This window comes from Actinia tenebrosa, unplaced genomic scaffold (assembly GCF_029948245.1).
Source record: "Actinia tenebrosa isolate PJP-AT-01 unplaced genomic scaffold, QUT_ActTen_1.0 PGA_scaffold15__27_contigs__length_11533743, whole genome shotgun sequence".
NCBI classification, from domain to species: Eukaryota; Metazoa; Cnidaria; class Anthozoa; order Actiniaria; family Actiniidae; genus Actinia; species Actinia tenebrosa.
In genome coordinates, this window is record NW_028292575.1 from 4,914,243 (window position 1) to 4,934,872 (window position 20,630).

Here is a 20,630-nt window from a genome sequence, read left to right on the forward strand (position 1 = left end):
CATTTCCGATTTAGCGGCATAGGGAAAGTATATTCCGCATTCTATAATCCGACCGGAATAGCATAAATTAAAAAGAGCTATCATCATTTTATTCCAGAATTAACCAATAGAATTTTCAAAACTCCTTATCTTACTGTTTTCTCAGCTAGTACAATGTATTATTAAGTAAATAACAACTGCGTAAGAAAGTTTGTAACTATTGTTACTGACGTTACTCCTTCGTCTTACTACTATGGTCCTTAATAGTCAATCCTCTTACTACGAAGAACTAATGTCCCAAACGTCATATACTTATGAACTTTATTATACACCTGTTGTATTCAACGTACCAAAACAGTCACAACTGACTAGTAAGGGCTAGTAGTATCAACATATCTTGAGATTTGTTTACAGTATTAAGCTAGGAATTTTTCTGCTCTCACTAATATAAACATGTGTTACGCCAGTTTGTTTTACTTTTCCGAAAAGTATATCAAAAAGAACATATATAACATTACAGTGTTTTTAGAATTCTTTTCCTTCTATTAGCAAGAGCACCACAAGTTGCTATTACAAAGGGTTGAAATGGCCTCATGTGTCGAAAAATATCCGAGGTCGCTGAGTACATTTTCAGGAATCCAATGGCGTGCTCTACGCGGATACGAAGCGACCTTAGCGCTCTGTTGGCATTCTGTTGTCGTCTGTTGTAAGCAATACGACTTGGAGGGATAAGAGGTGGGGCGTTAGCGTATCCCCCATCAACTAGCAGCCTTGCTCGTCGTGGTAGATTCCTTCTTCTTCCATGGCCTATAGCAGGAAGTCGTCTGTATGACTCCGCATCGTTCATATGCCCCGGAAATCTGCAACACGTTTGTTTACTATGAATACGTGTAGTACTAAATTTTGCTTATGTTTGTGTTTGTTTATATATGCAGTAAAATAGCAGCTAGATCGAAATACTTAAGCACAACATGACAACGCTACTATATAGCAAACGTACCCAGCTACAAGGAGTACTACCAAACCATCTGCGTCAACAATTAGTTGTGTACTCATAAAATGGTACTTTTTGTCACCTCTATAAGTCAAGATTACAAACTCTTCTTCTACCTGTAGTTGGCACCCGAGGTGTGTGTCTTGGACTGGTAACTTCTATACCAATTCTTCGTACGATAGCATCAAAGGATTCTAGTGTTTCCCCGGTCATGTACCAAAAGATGTGTGGATGTCTTCGTGCTAAACAATAAACAACTCTGCCACTGTTACGATGGTTAAGCAGCTGATTGCCAAAAAGTCGGGCTAGGAGATTAGCTCCCGTTGGTGCCGTAGAGACAAGCGCAATGAGTGTGATGAGCAGGTTCCCTATTACATGCATAGGAAATAAAGGGACCAAACGTTGTGGTCTTTGAAGACTCAGTTTTATAGCTGCAAAGATAGACAGCAGGGTTACTAAGTAGTATAGGGGATGGGGGTTCCAGCGCAACGACCACCGGAGGATTACCCGTCTAAAGTACCCCCCTCGATTCGTACCGCGATTACCCGCATCCCGTGTTTATGTAAAATATGTTAGTCTATATATGGAGTGCGAAGATTGTAAGAGAACTTTTAAGAAAGAAGTGGACTTAAAGAAGCATTTGAAGATGAAGACGAAATGTATGAGCAGCTATGATTGTGGATGTGGTAAGAAGTTTGAGACTAAGGTTAAATTGTTTTGGCATTGTCAGGATTGTGAGTATGACTACGACGATCTGAAAAGGGTCTGGAATTAGGTATAAGATATTTCCTATTATATAGATGGAATCCCAAAGCAATTTCGAAACGGTGTCAATACCCGGTAACGGTGAGATTGACGTTAGGCAGTTTTGGCGTCAGTCAGAAAGGAAGGTCAAGAGAACGCTTCGAAAAGGCATAGAAGAATTAGGAGCCCTGAAAGCGAGTATAATGGTAGAAGTAAGTTTATCGAAAGATGAGGTAACGACGACAGCAATGCTGCGATCAAAGTCGTTAGTGATATTAGAGTCCACGAATCTGGATAGGTCACTCAGCGAAGCCTTAGAAGCAATAATGGAATCGCTGTCTAACTACACGAAAGAAGGATCAGGTTGGACAGTGGAGGAGGTAGAAGGTATGGAGGTTAGCATGGCAAGGTACGTGCCAATACGAGGAGGAAGTTACGTACCCCTGCCGGTGTGGGTAGAAAGGAAGAAGGCAATCGTTAACGTAAAGAATGACGACAACCGCTGCTTTATGTGGGCAATCAGGTCTGCACTGTATCCAGTAGATAAGGATCCATGTAGACCAAGCAAGTACCCAACAGACGATTTGGAGTGGGACGGCGTGGAATTTCCCATGCAGTTGATAGACATCCCCATATTTGAGGAAATAAACGATTTAGCAATTAACGTTTACGGAGTCAGAGACCAAACGATAGTACCACTAGTGTTGTCGAAGAGTAAAGGAGAACGAATACACCTCTTCTACCACGGCGGACATTATTCGTGGGTTAAACATATTAGCAGACTATTTTACAGACACACCAAACACAAAGGTAAGAAATACTTCTGTGATTGCTGCTTATTATCCTTTACCAGCGTTAAAGCTCTAAAGGATCACGACGAAATATGTCGCGGAGTCGAAGAAGTGGCGCAACGGATCCAGATGCCTACAGATAAGAACCTATCCTACTCAGACCATCAAAAGCAGATGCAGGTGCCTTACGTGATATATGCAGACTTTGAAGCGTTGATAACTAAGGAAGAGCAGAAAAGTGGTGCTACGAATAAGGTGGGATTACACGAGATCTGCTCCTTTGGTTACATAGTAGTCAGATCAGACGGTAAGGCCGACCCTCCTGTAATTTACCGAGGTAAGAACGCAGCTAATGAGTTTCTAGAAGCATTGCGAGAAGAGGAGGAAGAGATAAGAGAACAATTAAGACGTCCAAAGAAGATGGAATTTACCAAAGAGAACCAGGAGGCTTTTAACAAGGCAAAAAAATGCCACATTTGCCAACATACGCTTCTTCAGTTTGGAAGACGAGCCAAGAAAGCGTGGGATGAAGATGGAAAGTATTTAGGAGAAGCTCATTTTAAATGCGGGAAGTATGCTAAGAAGGGTGAGAAGCCGGGAAAGCCCTCCACGCATTGCATTCACTGCCACAAAGCATTTGTTGAGGATTTCTATGTGGATAAGGTTAGAGATCACTGCCACATCACGGGCAAATACAGAGGTGCGGCTCATTGGAAATGTAATATAAACTTCAAAGTAGATCCAGAAATGGAAATACCCGTATTCTTTCATAATTTAAGGGGTTACGACAGTCACTTACTCTTACAAGGAACGGACGGCTCCGAAGTAAAGTGCATACCCAACAACAAAGAAAGGTACATGTCCGTAACTGTGGGCAAGCTGAAGTTCTTAGACTCGCAGCAGTTCATGGCGGACTCCTTAGCAAACTTGGTTAAATACAACACGGAGTTCCCCATTTCCAGTCAATACGGCGCGGAAAGGAAAGGAGTCTACCCATACGAATACATGGACTCCTGGGATCGATTCAAAGAACCCCTACCACCCAAAGAGAGATTCTACAGCACCCTAAACGAGTCCGGTATAAAGGATGAGGAGTACCAGCATGCGTTAGATGTGTGGGAAAAGTACTCCTGTGAGAATATGGGAGAATACCACGACATCTACCTACGTTCAGACGTAGTGCTGCTCGCAGATGTTTTCCAAAGCTTTCGAAAGATGGCAATGGAATACTACGGGTTGGATCCAGCGAACTTCTACACGGCTCCTGGGCTTAGTTGGAGTGCGCTGCTAAAGAAGACAAACGCGCAACTGGATCTCCTAACGGAATACGACATGTACCGCTTTATGGAAGACGGTATCCGCGGCGGTGTTTGCGGACCCAGCAGACGTTACGCCCGCGCAAACAATCCCACGGTGGAGTACGACCCGGAGAAGCCAACCACATACATCTTCTACTTAGACGCAAACAACCTCTACGGTTGGGCAATGTCACAGTACTTACCTGTACGCGACTTCGAATGGGACAACATAAAGCCCATAGAGTTTTACCTAAATGTAGGTAAAGAAGACGACAAAGGTTACGTGCTGGAGGTGGACCTGGAATACCCAGAGCACTTACACGACGCACACAATGAGTTCCCATTAGCACCAGAAGCGATAGAGATACCATTTAAGCAGCTAAGTCCGCTGCAAAAGCAAATGTGCCCTGGTTACAAACCGTACAGGAAACTAACTATGAACCTGATGGATAAGAAGAAGTATGTGGTACATTACCGCAACCTGCAGTTCTACGTGCGACACGGAATGCGCGTAGAGAAGATCCACAGAGTCCTAAAATTCACGCAGGAACCCTGGATGCGCCCCTACATTGACTTTAACACACAAAAGCGTGCGCAGGCAAAGAATGACTTCGAAAAGAACCTGTTTAAACTAATGAACAATAGCGTATTTGGTAAGACAATGGAGAACATCCGCAAGCGCGTAAGCATAAAGATAGCCAGCACCAGAGAGGAAGCAGAAGCATACGTGTCACAGCCTGGATTCGTTAGATACGTAGAAATGTTAAACTTCTACGTGATTCACATGAAGAAAGCGAATCTATTCCTGAATAAACCCGTATACACGGGGTTTACAGTGTTAGACCTATCAAAGCTGCTCATGTATGAGTTTTACTACGACAAGCTAAAACCGAAATACGGTGATAAGTGCCGCCTCTTATACACCGACACCGATTCCTTGATACTAGAGGTGCAGACGGAAGACATTTACGAAGACTGTGTTCCCGACATCGATGAATACGACACCAGCGATTACCCACGCGATCACTTTCTTTACTCCCCTAAAAACAAGAAAGTAATCGGGAAAATGAAGGATGAGATGAAAGGAAAACCCATCGTGGAATACGTGGGCCTGAAACCAAAGATGTACAGCGTGCTAAAGTTAGACGGCGTAGAAAAGAAAGCTAAAGGCGTAAAAAAATACGTGGTTAAGAAGGACATTACGCACGAGTCCTACCTCAACGTATTACGAACACGCAAGGAACAGCGGCATAAGATGAACAGCCTGCGCAGCTATGGTCATCAGATACATAACGTCACGCAGGAGAAGGTGTCACTGTCTGCATTTGACGGTAAGCGATGGATGTGTGATGACGGAGTGCATACGATAGCATTCGGACATCACACGATAAGCAGTTCTTCTTTGACGAACCCACGCGTGGGACCATCATGAAGATAATACAAGATGGGCTGACCCTTCTTAGCTATCGCACTTCGGATCTGGTAAGTTTCCAAAGACCAATTAGGATCCGTAGCTCTTTTGGATCCTCCTTCTAATTCACCCGGTCCGTAGAGATATCGGACTGTGACATTACCTAATTTTTTTTCCTGGGGGAAGACCGCCCTCGAACTTCTGACGTAGGACTTGTGTTCCACGTGTTTCTTTTTTATGGCATCCTTGGGTTTCATTCCCGTAGCCCTGGCCGCCTCGTTGTTCAAAGCCGCGACGACCTGGGGAAGCCTCTGAGTCCATTCCCTGTTGCGTTTGGAGGGATCTTCCAGCTCTTTCCAATACTGGTACCCAAAGAGACGCTCGGCCAGGGTCTTATTGAATCTTTCGACGATGCTCTGACCCCTGTGGTACTCTGCTTCGGCTCTCCTAATCTTAGTGTCGTGGTCTTTCAGGGTCTTAGTAACCACGCCCATGAACTCTGTCCCCGCATCCACTTGCAGCAGATTAGGCCATTTCAAGACGCGCTTATAAATCCTACCTAGGGCTTCTGCGACTTCCCCAGAATCCTTGCTGGTTATGGGTTCGGCGTCCTTGTATCTGCTTGCGATATCGACTACGGTCAAAGCGTACCTATAGGTCTTTTTTCTCACCTTGTCATGCGGTAAGAAAAGCAAATCTGCCTGATGAACTTCATTGGGGGTATTTACGGTGAAGCTGGGCCTGGGAATGTACTTGGGCACGGGAAGATAAACCTGCCAGAGGGTTTGTTTTTTTAACCAGTTCTTAGCCGTTTCATCTGATACCCTGGCCGCGGTCGCGAGTTTCTTGATAGCTGACGCTCCTTTCCAATAGCCTTCCGGCCCATAGTAAATCCTTTTAAGTTTGTCCTCTACGCGGCCCATTATATGAATTCCAAAACAAGATTGATCTTACGTCCGTTAAAATCCACCGTCTTTCCGTCCACTTTAATGGTGATGTTTATGCTTTCTACCAAATTAGATAAGTCATAGCTCAAAGAAATGGGAGTGTATTCTACTGGGTCAAATGGATTACCTTTGGGTAGAAACTTGGACATAAGAGAAGACTTTTCTCCATTGTTGTAACTATGGACCAAGTCGCAATAGACTTCATAAGAGGATGCGACTTTCCATTTCACATCATATGTACTACCGCTATTTATCGTGGTACTAGTAAGGCCCAGGAGTTCTACCAATGAACTGTCCTTTAGATTGGCGCTCCCATTATTTTTCTTGAATGTCATTTCATGGGGTAATCCTGTGGTAAGAGTGTATCCATGCTTCGCTAGCTCCTTAGCCAGTGTTATTGGGGTGTAATGGGAATCTGGTATTTTTGGTTTGGTGCCGGAAGTCACGACGACAAAGCCATTAATTAAATTATACCAAGAATTGTACAAAGAGCAACTAACCAACCTTACCTTATGGGCTTTAATGGGGGGATTCAGATAAGTGGTAAAGTTATTCTTGTCGCTTTCCAAAAAGACGATCATTATATTCTAGGCACCAAAGGCGCCACTAGAGGCTAAGCGTAGCTTAGACTAAATACGCCAAAGCTACGCCTCCTGCCAGCCCTGCGACTCCTACAAAGACCAATTCATTGTCTTTTTGTTTCTTAGAAGGCTGGTAGTAATTCTTGAACTGAGGCTTTCTTAACCCCGTTAATGTCGCGGGGTGCGCCTGCGCATAAAGTTTAAAGGCGTAGTCCGTGTTTTCGAAGTTCTTATCCGCCTGCATCTTGTCTTGGTAGTTCTTGTCCAACCAATCCCGGTAGGCTTGTCTCTTCTTATTCCAAGCCGCCACGTCCCTTTGATATTTCTCCAGCGCTAAGTCGTGTCTCTTCCTTTCGGCGACTAAGTCTCCGCTTTTGTCGCCTCTAACTAATCTATCCAAATATTGACCACCATAATTAGCCCCTGTAAATGCTAAAGCTGCAATGACTCCACCTGCGACTAAGCTAACCATTATACATTAGGTAGGTACTTTTCCTTCCGTAGGTAATCCTTTACCATGATAGCCCCGCCAACGGCAGCGGTCATCTTAGCAAAATTAGCGAAGCTCTTGCTTGGGTCTTCAGTAAAGTCTTCTTTGAGCACTTTCTTACCTACCCAACCAATGCCCGCAACAATAGAAGTAATGATAGCTGCTTCTTCAACAGTTTTCAACAACGCGGTCGACATTATATTACAAAGCGAGAAGGTTATTATTCCATTTCAGGGATTTTGCTTTTTCTAACCTCCACAGGTGCGTGATATGTTGGGGCCTCCCACTTTACTTCTGGCTTCATATTCCGCCATTGTAAGTAAAAGCTGCCTGCTGCTATAGCAATTCCTAACGCGCCGATGACGTAGCCGGGATTCCAAAAGGATTCGCTTTCGTCCTCCACCTTTTCTTCTTTTTTGGCTTTATTCTTTCTGTTCATCTCCGCGAGCTTCTTTCCCGCGGCAACTCTGCCTGCAGATTTAGGCTTGGTAATCTTCTGCTCCTCCTGAGGTTGTTCTTCGGTGCCACTCATCTTATATCTAAGGACTTGAAGGACTTGATAATAACTTGGCGGCGACTTGACAATGACTTGACAATGACTTAATTAAGTACTTAAGATGACTTGACTAAGTACTTAAGGATGACTTAATTAAGTACTTAAGATGACTTGACTAAGTACTTAAGATGACTTGACTAAGTACTTAAGGACGACTTGACTAAGTACTTGAGAATGACTTAAGGACGACTTGACTAAGTACTTGAGGCGACTTGACAACGACTTGACTAAGTACTTGAGGCGACTTGATCAGGTACCTCAGCAAGTGCTGCCTGAAAGACCTTTTCGACTTCTCTGTCCTTCTTGAAGTCCTTCCAAGATGTTCCAAAGGAACCTAGTACCTCCTTCAAGTCGACATGCTGAGCTACGTGAAGTGCCGCAGAGGCGACTGCCATTAACTTACCGCACTTCAAAGACAACCACCCGCAGGTTATCTTAAGTTCTTGGGATATGACATAGTCCTCGCTTATGTCCTTCCGCAGTTGCTCCACGTCGTCTATGGGCAGTGCAAGTCCAAGCAATTTAGTCGCAAGTCGGATAGCGGAGTCTGCTACGGCGTCCGTGGTCTTACTTGCAAGGGCGGCCTCGTACCTCTTATGGAACTTCTTAACCTCCTCTTCTGACAACTTATTAACCTGCTCATGGGTGAGTTCCTTGCCTATCATTTCTTTACACTTCCCAGAAGACACAAGGATGTTAAGTTGTTCCTTGAGGTTACTTTCATCTAGCTGTGTGGGGACTTCATCTATGAGCTGCTCAATGTCCATATACATTAGGAATCATAGATTCCAACCGTGTAGGGAAACCTCAAAGAGAAGATCATCTTGGAATGTTGGTGCGTCTTTAAATGCCGCATGTATTCGTGCAGCTGTTCCTTGGATATCTCACCGCCGTAGTCGCTTAAGATGGTTTCCAGGTCAGACTTGCTCGGAGTATAAAATACTACGAGAGAGCCTATGTTTTCCCTAAAGGGCTTAGAGACGCTGGTAAGCTGCTGGGAAAGCAACCAAACGCTAATGTTGTCATGTCTGCCGCTGAAAGCGAGCTTCACTAATTCGGAGGTGCGCTTTTTTACGTCGTCCCCACAGGCAATGTCATCCAATATGAGTAAAGTCTGTGTATCTTTAGGGAATTGCTTGTGCCAGAACTTCAAATGGCTGGATAACTCGTTAGGATCTAAGATATCTACGAAGAAGTCGTCATCTTTCACTCCTATGCCTTCCCAGGTGCGGTTATTCACGTAGGTGGGGCATAATAGCACGATGTAGTCGAAGCGGTATCTAAAGGGTCCTAATAGCTGCTCCACGATGAACTGGGTCTTTCCGCAGCCGGTGGGTCCTACTATCAGAGCGTTACAAGGCATGTGATCTGGGTTCATATATAGATGGAACCAGTGGAAGCAGTAAGAAGGATTACCGCCGACGCAAAGGATAAAAGAGACACCATAGAAATGCAAAGGGAAGAGATAGACCGGTTAAAAGAGCGCGTACAGGAATTGTACGATGAAATGTGCGGTCTGAAGCGTGCAGAACGGTTTGGCGCGCTTTTGACAATGGCGGGCTGGGCTAAGGAGTCCATTAAGGACTTCATTCGATATCCCCCATAGATATATGGACTGCATTACGTGCGAACTACCTGCTGACTGCATCATCGTTACCCCTCCGACGCCTCGTAAGAAACACAGCTGCTGTCACTGTAATAAGGTATTCTCTGAAGAAGACTTCGTTGGACATTGGTGTCCCGCGGATACTAAAGCACAAAGGACTTTAGACGACGTTCGAGAAGAGTAAGAGGTCGCAAAGAAGATCTTACTAAGCCCCAGCAAGAGGAATTAGCATAGGTCTTTCTTTTTTATTGTTATTTTGTTAAATGCTGCAAAGAGGTCTCAAGTAAGGGTCTATTTTTTATTGTTATTTTGTTAAATCATCACGATCGAAGAATGGTTAACATGATTATCTTTTTGCTGGTTTCAACAATGAGAAAGAATGATACCTCATCTTTTAATGGGGGCTTAACAAAACAACAAGAAATAATAGACCCTATCCTAAAACCCTCTTTGCAGCATTTAACAATTTAACAATAAAAAATAAGACCTATATAATGAAGTGCATGCAATGTGATAGAACTTTCAGCTCCAAGCAACGATTACAATACCACCTTTCCAAGAAAGTCTGTCAAAAGACCATCAGCACTGTTTGCGGTGACTGCGGTAAGGAATTGTCCACTGTACAGACCCTACGATATCACCGCGAGCATAGAGTCTGCCTTAAAGGCCATTGCCACCGATGCGATGAACCCCTCTTTGAAGAGAACTGGCATAAATACCGCTGCCGGCGTTACCACCTCGAAGAAGTTGTCTGTGAAACCCACGGCGATTTAGCAGAGCGATGTTGCCCCCTTGAAACCAGCCGGGCGCTCACGCGACGTAAGAAGGAAATAGACCAAGATTTCGTATGCTTTGACGACTACGAAGGAGTAAAATGGGAGAACCGAGAACACTGGGACGGCATCTGCGATAAATGTGGTTGTCAACGCAGCGGTCAGCATATTTGGTGTTGCCTGTATGACGGTCCCAAGCCTTTAGACCATTACCTGGCGATACGAAAGGCTTGGAAAAATGAGAAAGATATATGATTCCTCAAATCACAGCATTCATAGGGGGAGCCTTGATTACCGTATCCGCTTACCAGATAACAGAAAAAATGAGGTCCGTCGTAGCAGACCAATACTTAACCGCCCATGAGGATGACTTCTAATCACACAGAGGATTAGCTTCCGGGCGACGTTCGATGTCAAACTTCCATCGACCGTTAACCTTACCATAGGTACGCAGGTGTGTATATTCTTCACCTTGCAGTACGTACCTTACACAGTCAGGTGCCCAAAGACTGTATTCTTGGCTGCCGTCTAAGAGGACCAACCTTAAACGGTTAATGTCCTCGAAGACGACGTAATTTTTTATTTCGTATGAAATGCCATGTAGCAAGTCGCGCCAGTGAGTTTGTTCAAGAATCATTATATCTATGAAATATCTTTTGGTGCGTGCTTAAGGTCTCATGCGATTTGAAAGCCTTAACACACCAAGGGCAAGGTATGCGAATGCCGTCGACGTAACGGTCGATTTCCCTGCAGATCAGATCGTAATCGTTGCTTACCATCGTTAAGTATCCATTCATTTCATATTGCGCCAATACCGCTTTTTGTTTGTCGGACAATACGCCGTTACCCTTTGGCGTCTTCAGTTCCAGACAGAACCCATTGTATTTCTTATGGGAGTTAAGAATTAGGATGTCGGGTTGACCTGCCTGGTAGCCCTTTTGCCAGCACTTTATCCTTTTACTGCTGGTATCTTGCAATTCCCCGAGTCCAGGTGCTAATATCAGCGTAGGGTAAAACCGGCGTATCTTATCGATGACCTTCTTCTGTAAGTCGAACTCAGTCTCGATTTTGATGATCAACTTATTTGGACTATCCAACGAGTATTTCCCCTTTTTCCTTAATGTAGGTAGAACGTCTTCAAAGACCCAATCTTGGAACGACTCTGCCGTTGGCAGTTTGGAGCTGAATATCAATTGATACAAACCAGCCTCCGTCACATACAGGGATTGCGGGTGTAAACCAGAAGGGAGGCGATTCACCTCCAACTCGTTAAGTCTCTTCTTATGCTTGTCCCGCACGTGGACTTTAATAGCATCTTTGGTGTCTGCATAACCTAATGCCTTTGCTACCTCCTTTGCTTTAAAGTACAGCTCATCGCCTTGCACTATGCATTGCAGTTTAGTTTCATTGTTTTCGAATACGCGGAGCATATTATACGTAAGGGATATTTTTTATCCTTTCGCGAGCCTAGTAGGCAACGCTCTTTAGCTGATTCATTTCTACGCTCAGTTGCGCGTCAGACACGACGAAGATATATGCGTTGATCTTAGTAGTGTCGCTGGCATGTTTGGTGCGCTTGATCTCCAACGTAATACCGTCCTGGGTATTTACCAGCCGCAATCCCTGTCCATGTAGGTCTTCGTCGTTCGTCGTGCGCATGTCGATCCACAGCGCGTACTTATCCTTAAAGAATTCCTTTGGGTCAATTTGGTCGCCAAACTTACGCGCGACTTCCCGGTACATATCCGTGGGCTTTATCCCTTGTGAGTAAACCTTATTAGGTACTCCGTTAATGCTAACGCCTACGTTAGTGATGTTAGGATTAAAGAATGCCTCAGAGTCACGCAATCCTGCCGTGTATGTCTTTGCGAACAGCAACATTATCCCTGTAAGGCTGCGTCTGGGTAGGTTAATGCTTTGGTTGATGACCTCTTCGACGTTGTTCGTGAAGCTAAAGGTCTTGTACATCACGACGTGATCGTAAAGGAAAGCCTTCCCGGCGCTATATTCCATGCCAGCGCTACGTGCTAAGTCTTCGCTGTATACCGTTTCATACTGCAGCTCTAAGTTAGTAACGGAGTATGGGTGGACGGCTGAGGAACTTACGTCCTTTCCCTGTAGGATGTTTGTAGTGTCTGCTAGGGTCACTTCGAACTGCAGCTCGCTTAGCTGCCTTGGGTAGTATGCACCGTGGTTCGTGATAACTTCGAAATCTAATGGAACGACATACTTAGTACCATAAGCCGTCTTTATTTCGTCTTCTCCTGAGGCGCTGTCGGTTGCGCTTCTTACTTTGCGTATGGCATCGCTTGCGATTCCCTGCTCTATCCTTTGCGCGCGGTCGAATGCAGTCAACCATAAGTCTTTGTACGTGGTATACAAATCGTATCTGTTTAAGTCCAAGAGGGATTCCCCGGCGAACTTTACGCGTATTTTGGAAACGAGGTTTCTACCCACGTTATTGACGACGTAACGCGCGTCTGCGGTATCTGGCTGTATTGCTAGGTTAAACCTTAGCGCCAGGGTACCAGGAACCAACACTAGGTTATCCGTTAGGCGGGGCACGCCTACGTACAGGGTTTCTCCAGGCTTTGCGCTAGAAGGTGTGAATGTAACCCGGTGAAAGGTGCGTTCTGCTTTCAGTCCGCCAACCTGCTTAGGTAATACGTTGGGGTTTAACTTTGAGCTTATCATATATAATGGAAGTAGAAGGAACAGACTTCGACCCCACCACTGAAGAAGGTCAAGTAGATATTAACGACGACGAATACGACGCATGGACTAAAGGCGCGGAAACCGACCCCCTGATATACGACGCAGCCTTAAGAGACACGTTTGGTAGTAGATGGAGGAGGGTCAAGGCCACATTAAATCGTATGTTCACACGAAAAAATCCATACAAAACCGTTCCAGAATTTTTGCAAATGGATTACGTAGTAGGCCCAGGCGGCGACATTCCTGAAGCCCCCGGCGCTGCATGGCTTAGCAGGGTTCAGGAGCAAATGGACGAATCCATGGAAGAAACCCCGGACGATTTTGATAGGATCAAGGAAGAATTCCCAAACTGGGATCCAAACAAAGTCCAAGTAATGTTTGACGCGGATAACGAATGGGGTAGGGAAGTCATAGTAGCAAGGTTAAATAGGTCTAATGCTCATCCATACGTCATCAGGGACATAAATGGTAAATACTACGCAGATAAAAATATTCCTTCAACCCTTAGAAAGGCATTAGGAGAGCCCAACTTACCCGAAAGAATGAGAGAAAATAGTGAGAATATTAATGAAGCCGTCGAAAGAGTTAAGACCACAATGCAGCGGCAACAAAAAGGCATCGAAGCGATAAGGGAAGTAGAAGAGCTAAAGCAAGCGATGGAGGAAAGGGAAGCAGATTACATGCGACAAAACCGACTACTCCTTGATGCTCAAAAAAGAAAACTTGACGATAAGAACCAAAGAATAATAGAAATGAGAGAACGAACAGACAATGCCCTACGCGAAAGAGACCAAACCCGACGCGCCTTCGAACTTGCCCTGCAAGACCTAGACATAAGCAAGGAAGAAGCTAAGAACTTACGAACTACCATAGCTGGTTCTTTGGCGGAGCGGCGGCAGTTGGTTGCCGAAATTAACACTAAGGAAGAACAAATCCGACAAAGAGATCAGGCCATCGAAGACCTGGAGGGGCAAATAGAGCGGCAGCGGGAAATAATCAATGACCCGACTCGCCCCAAAGAGGAAAGGGAGGCAGCTCAAAGAAAACTAGAAACCCTTCGGGCACACCTTGCGGAATTACAGGCGCAAACGGACAACCTGGAAAGAGAATTGGGACTTACCACCAAGGAAAAGGTAAAAAGAGCCCTTTTGAAGTATGGCGTTCCACTGGCATTTGCGGTCGCTATTAGCACCGTAGTAGGAGTTATCCTTAGCGCGCTTAAGGCTACAGGCGCGGGCGTAAAGAAATTAGGCAATGGACTAACGGACTTGGGAAAAAAGATGGCAGCCGGTCTTCCTGGACTGCTGGGTAGTGTTCTTAGCCTGGCGCTGAAGGCCGGCGGAGAACTATTGAAGTTTGTGGGGAATAACATTTGGATCTTGGTCGTCGCTATTGGAGTGGTACTCCTGAAGAAGATGAAGGGTTGATCTTATCCTTCTCATCGGGCGGTACCCTGCTTTGAGGATAATGAAAGACAGTATTAGCACCACCCTGGTAATTTGGGGCCAACGGCAACACACTCATGGTAGAAATGGGCTTATGACTCCAGGCTGCATTAGCAGGCCTGCGACCTATGCGATTTATCCCAAACTTGCCGTCATCAGAAGTGACTTGCAACTTAGCATATTTACAATTGGCTAGCATATGAAAAGTTACTGGCGTTAGGTCTTCAGCGGACCTAGTGTAGGGCTCCATCGAAAAATGGGTAACTTTCCTGGTGTTCGTTGAAGTTCGATAAGGAAGCAGGGGCTTATTATTCTCATCGATAAGCCTAAACCCCACATTCGCATGCGTATTTGCATTAATGCTAATAGTGCAAATGACCAATGCAGTGCCCCCAACCTCAACCCACAGTCCAACGTCATGCCAGGCGCCGTTGTCATATCCCTCTTCATCTAAGCGGTGGGTATAACGCGTTTCCCTCACGTATGGATTCATATATTTAAAGGCTCATTACCGTCAAAGTGCTGATGGTCATGTGGTTATAGACAGTATTCCTTTGATTTTCTATGCTATTTATGCAAACACTCCCGGTGTCATCTACTCTTATCTGCAGCTTTACCTTCCCGTGGCAATCAGCAACCATGTGGAAAGTCCAAACGGAAAGATTCTCAGAGCTATTCGTTGGCGGCTCTACTGAGAAATGCGTAGGCTCCCTGTTGTTTGTCTTCGCGCGCATGGGCTGTAATACTCCATTGTCGTCACAGAAACGAAATCCTACATTCGCACTGCTAACGGCCCCCAAAGAAATGCTGCATAATATCAATTTCTTTCCTGAGTAATTCAAATTCACGAACATGCCCGTGACATCAACCCAAGATGCCTGGGTGTATTTTTTCTCGCCTGTGTAAGTCGTATAAACACAATCTACTCCAGCTACGTAGGGGTTGTTCATCGCCATATATAATAGCTCAGACCAATGCTTGCAGCTGCTAGACCGGCTTTTAATAAGTTATGGTCATATTCCTCAGGTATCGCAGGTAGGACCTTCTTCGATGGTTTCTTAACTACGGGTAGCTTCGTTTCGTGTGACTTTTTTGACTTCTCCACGAAATGGGGGATGTTCCTAAGAGTGTCAGAGTTCACGTCGTTCACCCCAAACTTCATATCCTTAGTAGCTCGTTGAAGTTTGTTGTTGTATCCTACTACAGAACCAGTATTTATAGATAAATTACTGGGCATTAACCAACAACCCGGGGCTACTGCATAGTCCAACCTCGCCTTAGAATTTTGTATGGCTAGTTGGTAACGCTGTACGCCCTTGCTAATGTCGCCCTCCAAGATTGAACTTTCAAATAAGATCAAGGCTTCGGCTCGCGTTTCTTCTGCGGCGCCGGTATTTCCGATTATACTTGATCGGGTGTTTACCTGAGCTCCAAGGATAGAATACACGTAAGCTTCTATGCTGCGGTTTAAACGGGCAAGGCCGGCTTTGGTTAGTCCTTTACCTTCTGGGGGTATGAAATTAAGATATTGCTTTGTTTGCTCGTCGTTGGTAATTTTGATAATCAGTGGATTAGCCCCTGCATACTTACCGCCCTCGTCTTTGAACAAAGGTCCGTCTCTAACTTCCTTAGTGGTCTTAGCGTTTGGTTCAAAGAAGGTGCTACTGTCGTGAGTTTCTTCGTGATACCCAGTGTTCCATCGTAGCCGTAATGCATGAACTTCCTTATCACTTAGCTCGTGTCCACCAATCCCCCAATAAGCCCAAATGTGCCCCAAGCCATTGTTAGCACCGACAGTGCATCTAAAATCCTTCCCTACAACACCGAACTCCTTACAAAGTCTGTCATAAGCCGGCACGCTGTATTTATTATCTCTTGGATAAAACGTGGCATCTCCCGGCAGCGCAATAACACCCATTTCATGCAGTATTCTTCTAACCGTGAAGTGAAAATGAAACATAAATATTGAATTCTTCATCAAGCTTGCGCTTACCCCACAACCGCTGGTGGCACACCAAACCGCAAAGTTCAACTGCTGCGGCCAATAACGCATATTAGGAGCGCTTAACCATTCGTGGGCTTCTTTCGCCGTGGTATGAATAATGGGCACGTTTTTGAAGATATCTCGCACCTTTAACGGAAAGGAATGCTTGTTAGAGATCCGCATGTTCAGCGTTAGGTCCAAGCTTGGGTGTTCATTAAACGTAACCGCGGGTATCGGATAAGTACTGGTACCCAGCAATAATTCCTTTGACCAACCTTGTACCGGCTTATGCTGTACAGTAGGCGTGGGATGCTGTATGGTAGGTGTTGGATGCTTCAGCTGACCGTCTATTTGATTAACCAGCGTAGGCTTCAAATCCTCGTTGCTGTACATTCTGGAGCCGTTATAGTAAATCCCATCGGGTCTCCTTTCGAACTTACTAGGGTCTGCATGCGGAAACATCTTCCTAAAGGCCCTCCAGTTGGCATAATCCCTGTTGTCGTGATGTGGCTGCTCCTCAATATCATTCCCAAAAGCGTCGTACATTAGTATATATAATGGATGTTATACCATCAGCACCTAAGTTGTACCCAGATGTTCCCTATACTACGCCTAACGAACTAAACGCCGAAAACTTTCGTCTGAATAAAGCGAACTTAATCTTGGCTTACTTGGAAGGGCAGACAAAACACTATGAAAAAGTTAGAAAAAAGTACGTCAGAGCCCGTAGCACGCTACATAAGATTGCGATAACTTCAGGATCCATATCTGTTGTGTTAACGGGCTCCGGCGTTGCTACTTCGCTTACTGGACCGGGAATAATTGTTGGAGTTCCTTTGGCCGGCGTTGGGGCAGCCTGTGGTATTATTTCTGCTGTTGCTACGGGTATTATGAAACAGTTGTCAAGCAAAATATCCAAGCATGACACGACAATAGCTCTGTCAAGGGCTAAAGTAAATACGATCACTGACCTTGTCTCAAAGGCTTTGCGTGACAGAAAGATAGACGACGTAGAATTCTCGCTTATCTTAGCCGAAGAGGAAAAGTACGAGAAATTAAAGTCGGACATAAGGAATAAAAAAACAGTCGTAAAAGATCTTTCCGAAGAATCTCGCAAAAAGATCTACCAGGAGGCAAAAGAGGAGCTTCAAAGAAAGCTTGCTCAGTAAACATCTGCTTTGAAAAGAGCGTGACGGGATTTCGTTTACATATCGAACGACAGTCTGGAAATTACGCGTAATCTTATGCCATAAGATTTATACCATAATACACGGCATGACCTTATTTAGTAAATTATTACGTGTAATATAAATTATTTAGCGAATTATTACGCGTAATATAAATTATTTGCATGACCTTATTTGGCGAATTATTACACGTAATTTCTCATCTTATGCCATAAGATTCACTATCTTCTTGGAATCCATCCTAAGAGGGGGTGGTTGGGGTCGATTTTGTAAAATATTTCGTAAATTACGTCAGGGTAATAAGGAATATCCTTATCCAACCGACAAAACATCCACTCGGCTTTTGTCATATCAGAAACCTCGGGAATAGACTTACCGGTAATTTCAGACAAAAGATAGGGAATAGCTTTGTAATATTTCCCTAGTTTTAATTTTTTCAACGTTTTCCGTAGACTTTGTGGGGTTGGCTCTTCTAAGTGGTCTATGATTTTCTTCCTTACTTCATCGTCTAAATATACCGGTCGATAACCTTGGATATGACTCATCCAGTCCCTAAAGTATTTTATTCTTTTGTATGGCGTCTTCTTACGACCTCCGTTGGAATAATATTGTTCCCTGGTAGCACAAGGCACGGCATTACGAATATTTTTACCACATTCGTAACACTGTGCTGACGTGTCGTCTTCTATTTGCATTTTCTTACCACAACAAATATACTTATTTGGTGGTGGGGTAACAAACTTGGGTTTCAAGCACTTTACACAGAAATCATAAACAAACTCTTTACAATCTTCGCACTCCATATATAGATTAACATATTTGCGCTGTTGCCCCCAACCACACTTGGAGTGGGTTGTTTCCGTAGGTGGATTTTTGACACGGGTCTTGCCCGTGTTGAGATTGCGCTGGAACCCCCATTCCCTATACTACTTTACTACAATAAACATTGGGAAAGGTGGGACATCCATTGCTGACTGACGCAAACAGGTAGTGTATTAAACATATATGCAACTTTTTCGTTCGCAATCACGAAACCAAACAAAAATATTTAAAAAAAACATTACGACCAGTGCACGTGTGCACGTGCCTATGTATGCAAATTTTAGGGCTCTTTTCACTTTTCTTAATCCTGTGAGAAAGGCGCGATGGGCAACAACAAGCAAAGAAAACCAAGAAAAAACTACACTCAAGTCGAAGATACTCTTCTTCTTCAAGCTGTGCAAACATGTGGAAGAGAGTGAAAAAGCGTTTTGAGTTTTATGAGAAGGCATGTTGAGGTTTTGGGAGAAGCAGGTGATCAGTATTTGGCAGAAGGAAATTCCAACAAAGTGTTGCAGGAGCGATTAAGGAAGAGAGCTACTAAACTGCTTAACAACGCTCTTCCTTCAAGGTAAGAATGCTGTTGACCAAAGAAGAAAGGACTCTCAATAACGGTATTATATGGAGTGCGATGATTCTTTTATTTCCTGGTAGGAATGCCAGTGAAGCAAGTACGTCAAATAAAATAATTGATGAAGAATACTCGTCCGCATCCAGTGTGGAAGAAACTTGTAATAAAGATACTGAAGAAGTTGAAGACATTTGCAGAGCTATCAATGACCGCGAAACAAAGTATGTGTTACATGCAGAAAAGAACGAACCAAATGACGACCCTGCTGACATCCTTACACGAATCAAAAAAAAAACAAGAGAAAGCGAGAGGATGGAAGACAGGTAATTTATAAGCAGACAGAATTACTTTGAACGTTTCTCATACCTATTTTATAATAAAACCTCGTTAATTTTGCTATTATCCTTTAAGGAAAAGACCTCTCAATGAAAGCTCAAAGTCAAGTGAAAAGCTGAAGTCATCTAGGAACTCCCAGGTCACCAGAGAGAAAAAACTGGACAGCTTACTCGAAGCAATCCCCGCCGTTCTTGATGCGGCCCAAAGTGCTGCACGAGAGCACCAGAAAGCATTAAAAAGCTGGAGGGCAGTCCATGGTCTTGACGTGACAGATTTTTCGTCAGATGAAGACTAGCACCTTATAGGCTTTATGAGTTCTGTTCACGTTATTAATAAATAGACATTAAGCATCACGTTTTTTCTGGCCGGCATAAGTACGTTTTTGTTCTTTCCCTGTAATTTAACTAGTACCTTTTAGAAACCTTCTCAGCAAAGACAAAGGTTATTTCATTATTTATCTATTGCTTCTTGAAAAGCTTTTCAACTTTTTTTTTACTTTTTTTTCGTTTGCGTAGCACAAATGTTTGTCGAAAACACGAGATGTTTACTGAATCTCTCAAATATCTTGTTTTGTTCTGAATTTCAACGCATTGGTTATGTGCACAGCCTTTTCCACTGTAGAAGAACTAACAGAGAACTTGAATAAAATCCTGTTTTCCCCCGCAAAGGAGAGGGTACAGAGTTGGAAAGTAAGTGTTTACAGGCAGTGAGCAATCTCAGTAGGCATCCACATTTCAACTATATGTTAGCGATACGTACGTGTCCATGCAGAAGAAAAACTTCTCGAAAATAATAACCGTCGTGGTATTCTACATTATATGCTAGCATTCTTAGTCCTTTTATAAATTTAAGGGCGAGCATTTACATTAGTATATTATAAACGCAACTTTTTTATATAAATGCGTTTCAACGGGACGAGATCTTATTCTCGAGCACACTGCTCGTCAGTTACGCTAATAAAACAGGTAGTGTTAACGATATTAATTGTGCAATACCTTAAGTTAAATAAAACAGGTCTACTGAAAGCTGTTTCATTATTTTATTGAATTTTCTGGTCATAACGATGATTCTAGCCTTATTCCGCTGGTTTATGCTTATTCCGCTAGTATATGCCTATTCCGCTCATATGCCGCTAAATCGGAAATGTCTAATCCATTCTCCACATGTTTTCCGCTAAGACAATGAAAAAGAGTGCAAAGTACCAACACAGCCAGGAAGACAGTTTTCTCCATTTTCAGTTTGCCACACTGAGTTATCTGTTTTCTGTCCAAGAAATATACAAAAATAAATAAACTCTTCCTTTTAGATGCAAATATATAAAACATAATAATATGGATTCGGAATAACAATTGTTTTGAAAAACGAGAATATGACCCCAAAAAAAATCAAAATGACAATTTCCG

At 43.9% G+C, this 20,630-nt stretch overlaps 2 protein-coding genes across 2 annotated transcripts; one reads left to right on the forward strand and one right to left on the reverse strand.

Moving 5' to 3' along the window:
* LOC148910902 (uncharacterized) lies at positions 1 to 2,483 on the reverse strand. Its single transcript, XM_089030268.1, has 2 exons — positions 980 to 2,483; positions 1 to 839 (listed from the first exon to the last, which is right to left on the reverse strand). Exons 1-2 carry the CDS (start codon positions 1,033 to 1,035, stop codon positions 494 to 496), a joined length of 402 nt encoding a protein of 133 aa, XP_088886394.1. The 5' UTR covers positions 1,036 to 2,483; the 3' UTR covers positions 1 to 493.
* Positions 2,484 to 18,452: 15,969 nt separating this feature from the next.
* LOC148910903 (uncharacterized) lies at positions 18,453 to 20,252 on the forward strand. The gene is made up of 3 exons (XM_089030267.1): positions 18,453 to 18,891; positions 18,975 to 19,214; positions 19,303 to 20,252. The coding sequence occupies exons 1-3, from the start codon at positions 18,761 to 18,763 to the stop codon at positions 19,520 to 19,522; spliced, it is 591 nt and encodes a 196-aa protein (XP_088886393.1). The 5' UTR covers positions 18,453 to 18,760; the 3' UTR covers positions 19,523 to 20,252.
* Positions 20,253 to 20,630: the final 378 nt, after the last annotated feature.

Excerpts from the sequence above, each read along its gene's own strand:
- LOC148910902 (XM_089030268.1), bottom strand. The coding sequence starts at position 1,035 with ATGAGTACACAACTAATTGTTGACGCAGATGGTTTGGTAGTACTCCTT. Across the intron at positions 840-979 it reads GTAGTACTCCTTGTAGCTGG|ATTTCCGGGGCATATGAACG; the intron begins GTACGTTTGCTA and ends AACGTGTTGCAG.
- LOC148910903 (XM_089030267.1), top strand. The coding sequence starts at position 18,761 with ATGAGAAGGCATGTTGAGGTTTTGGGAGAAGCAGGTGATCAGTATTTG. Across the intron at positions 18,892-18,974 it reads AACAACGCTCTTCCTTCAAG|GAATGCCAGTGAAGCAAGTA; the intron begins GTAAGAATGCTG and ends ATTTCCTGGTAG. Across the intron at positions 19,215-19,302 it reads AGCGAGAGGATGGAAGACAG|GAAAAGACCTCTCAATGAAA; the intron begins GTAATTTATAAG and ends TTATCCTTTAAG.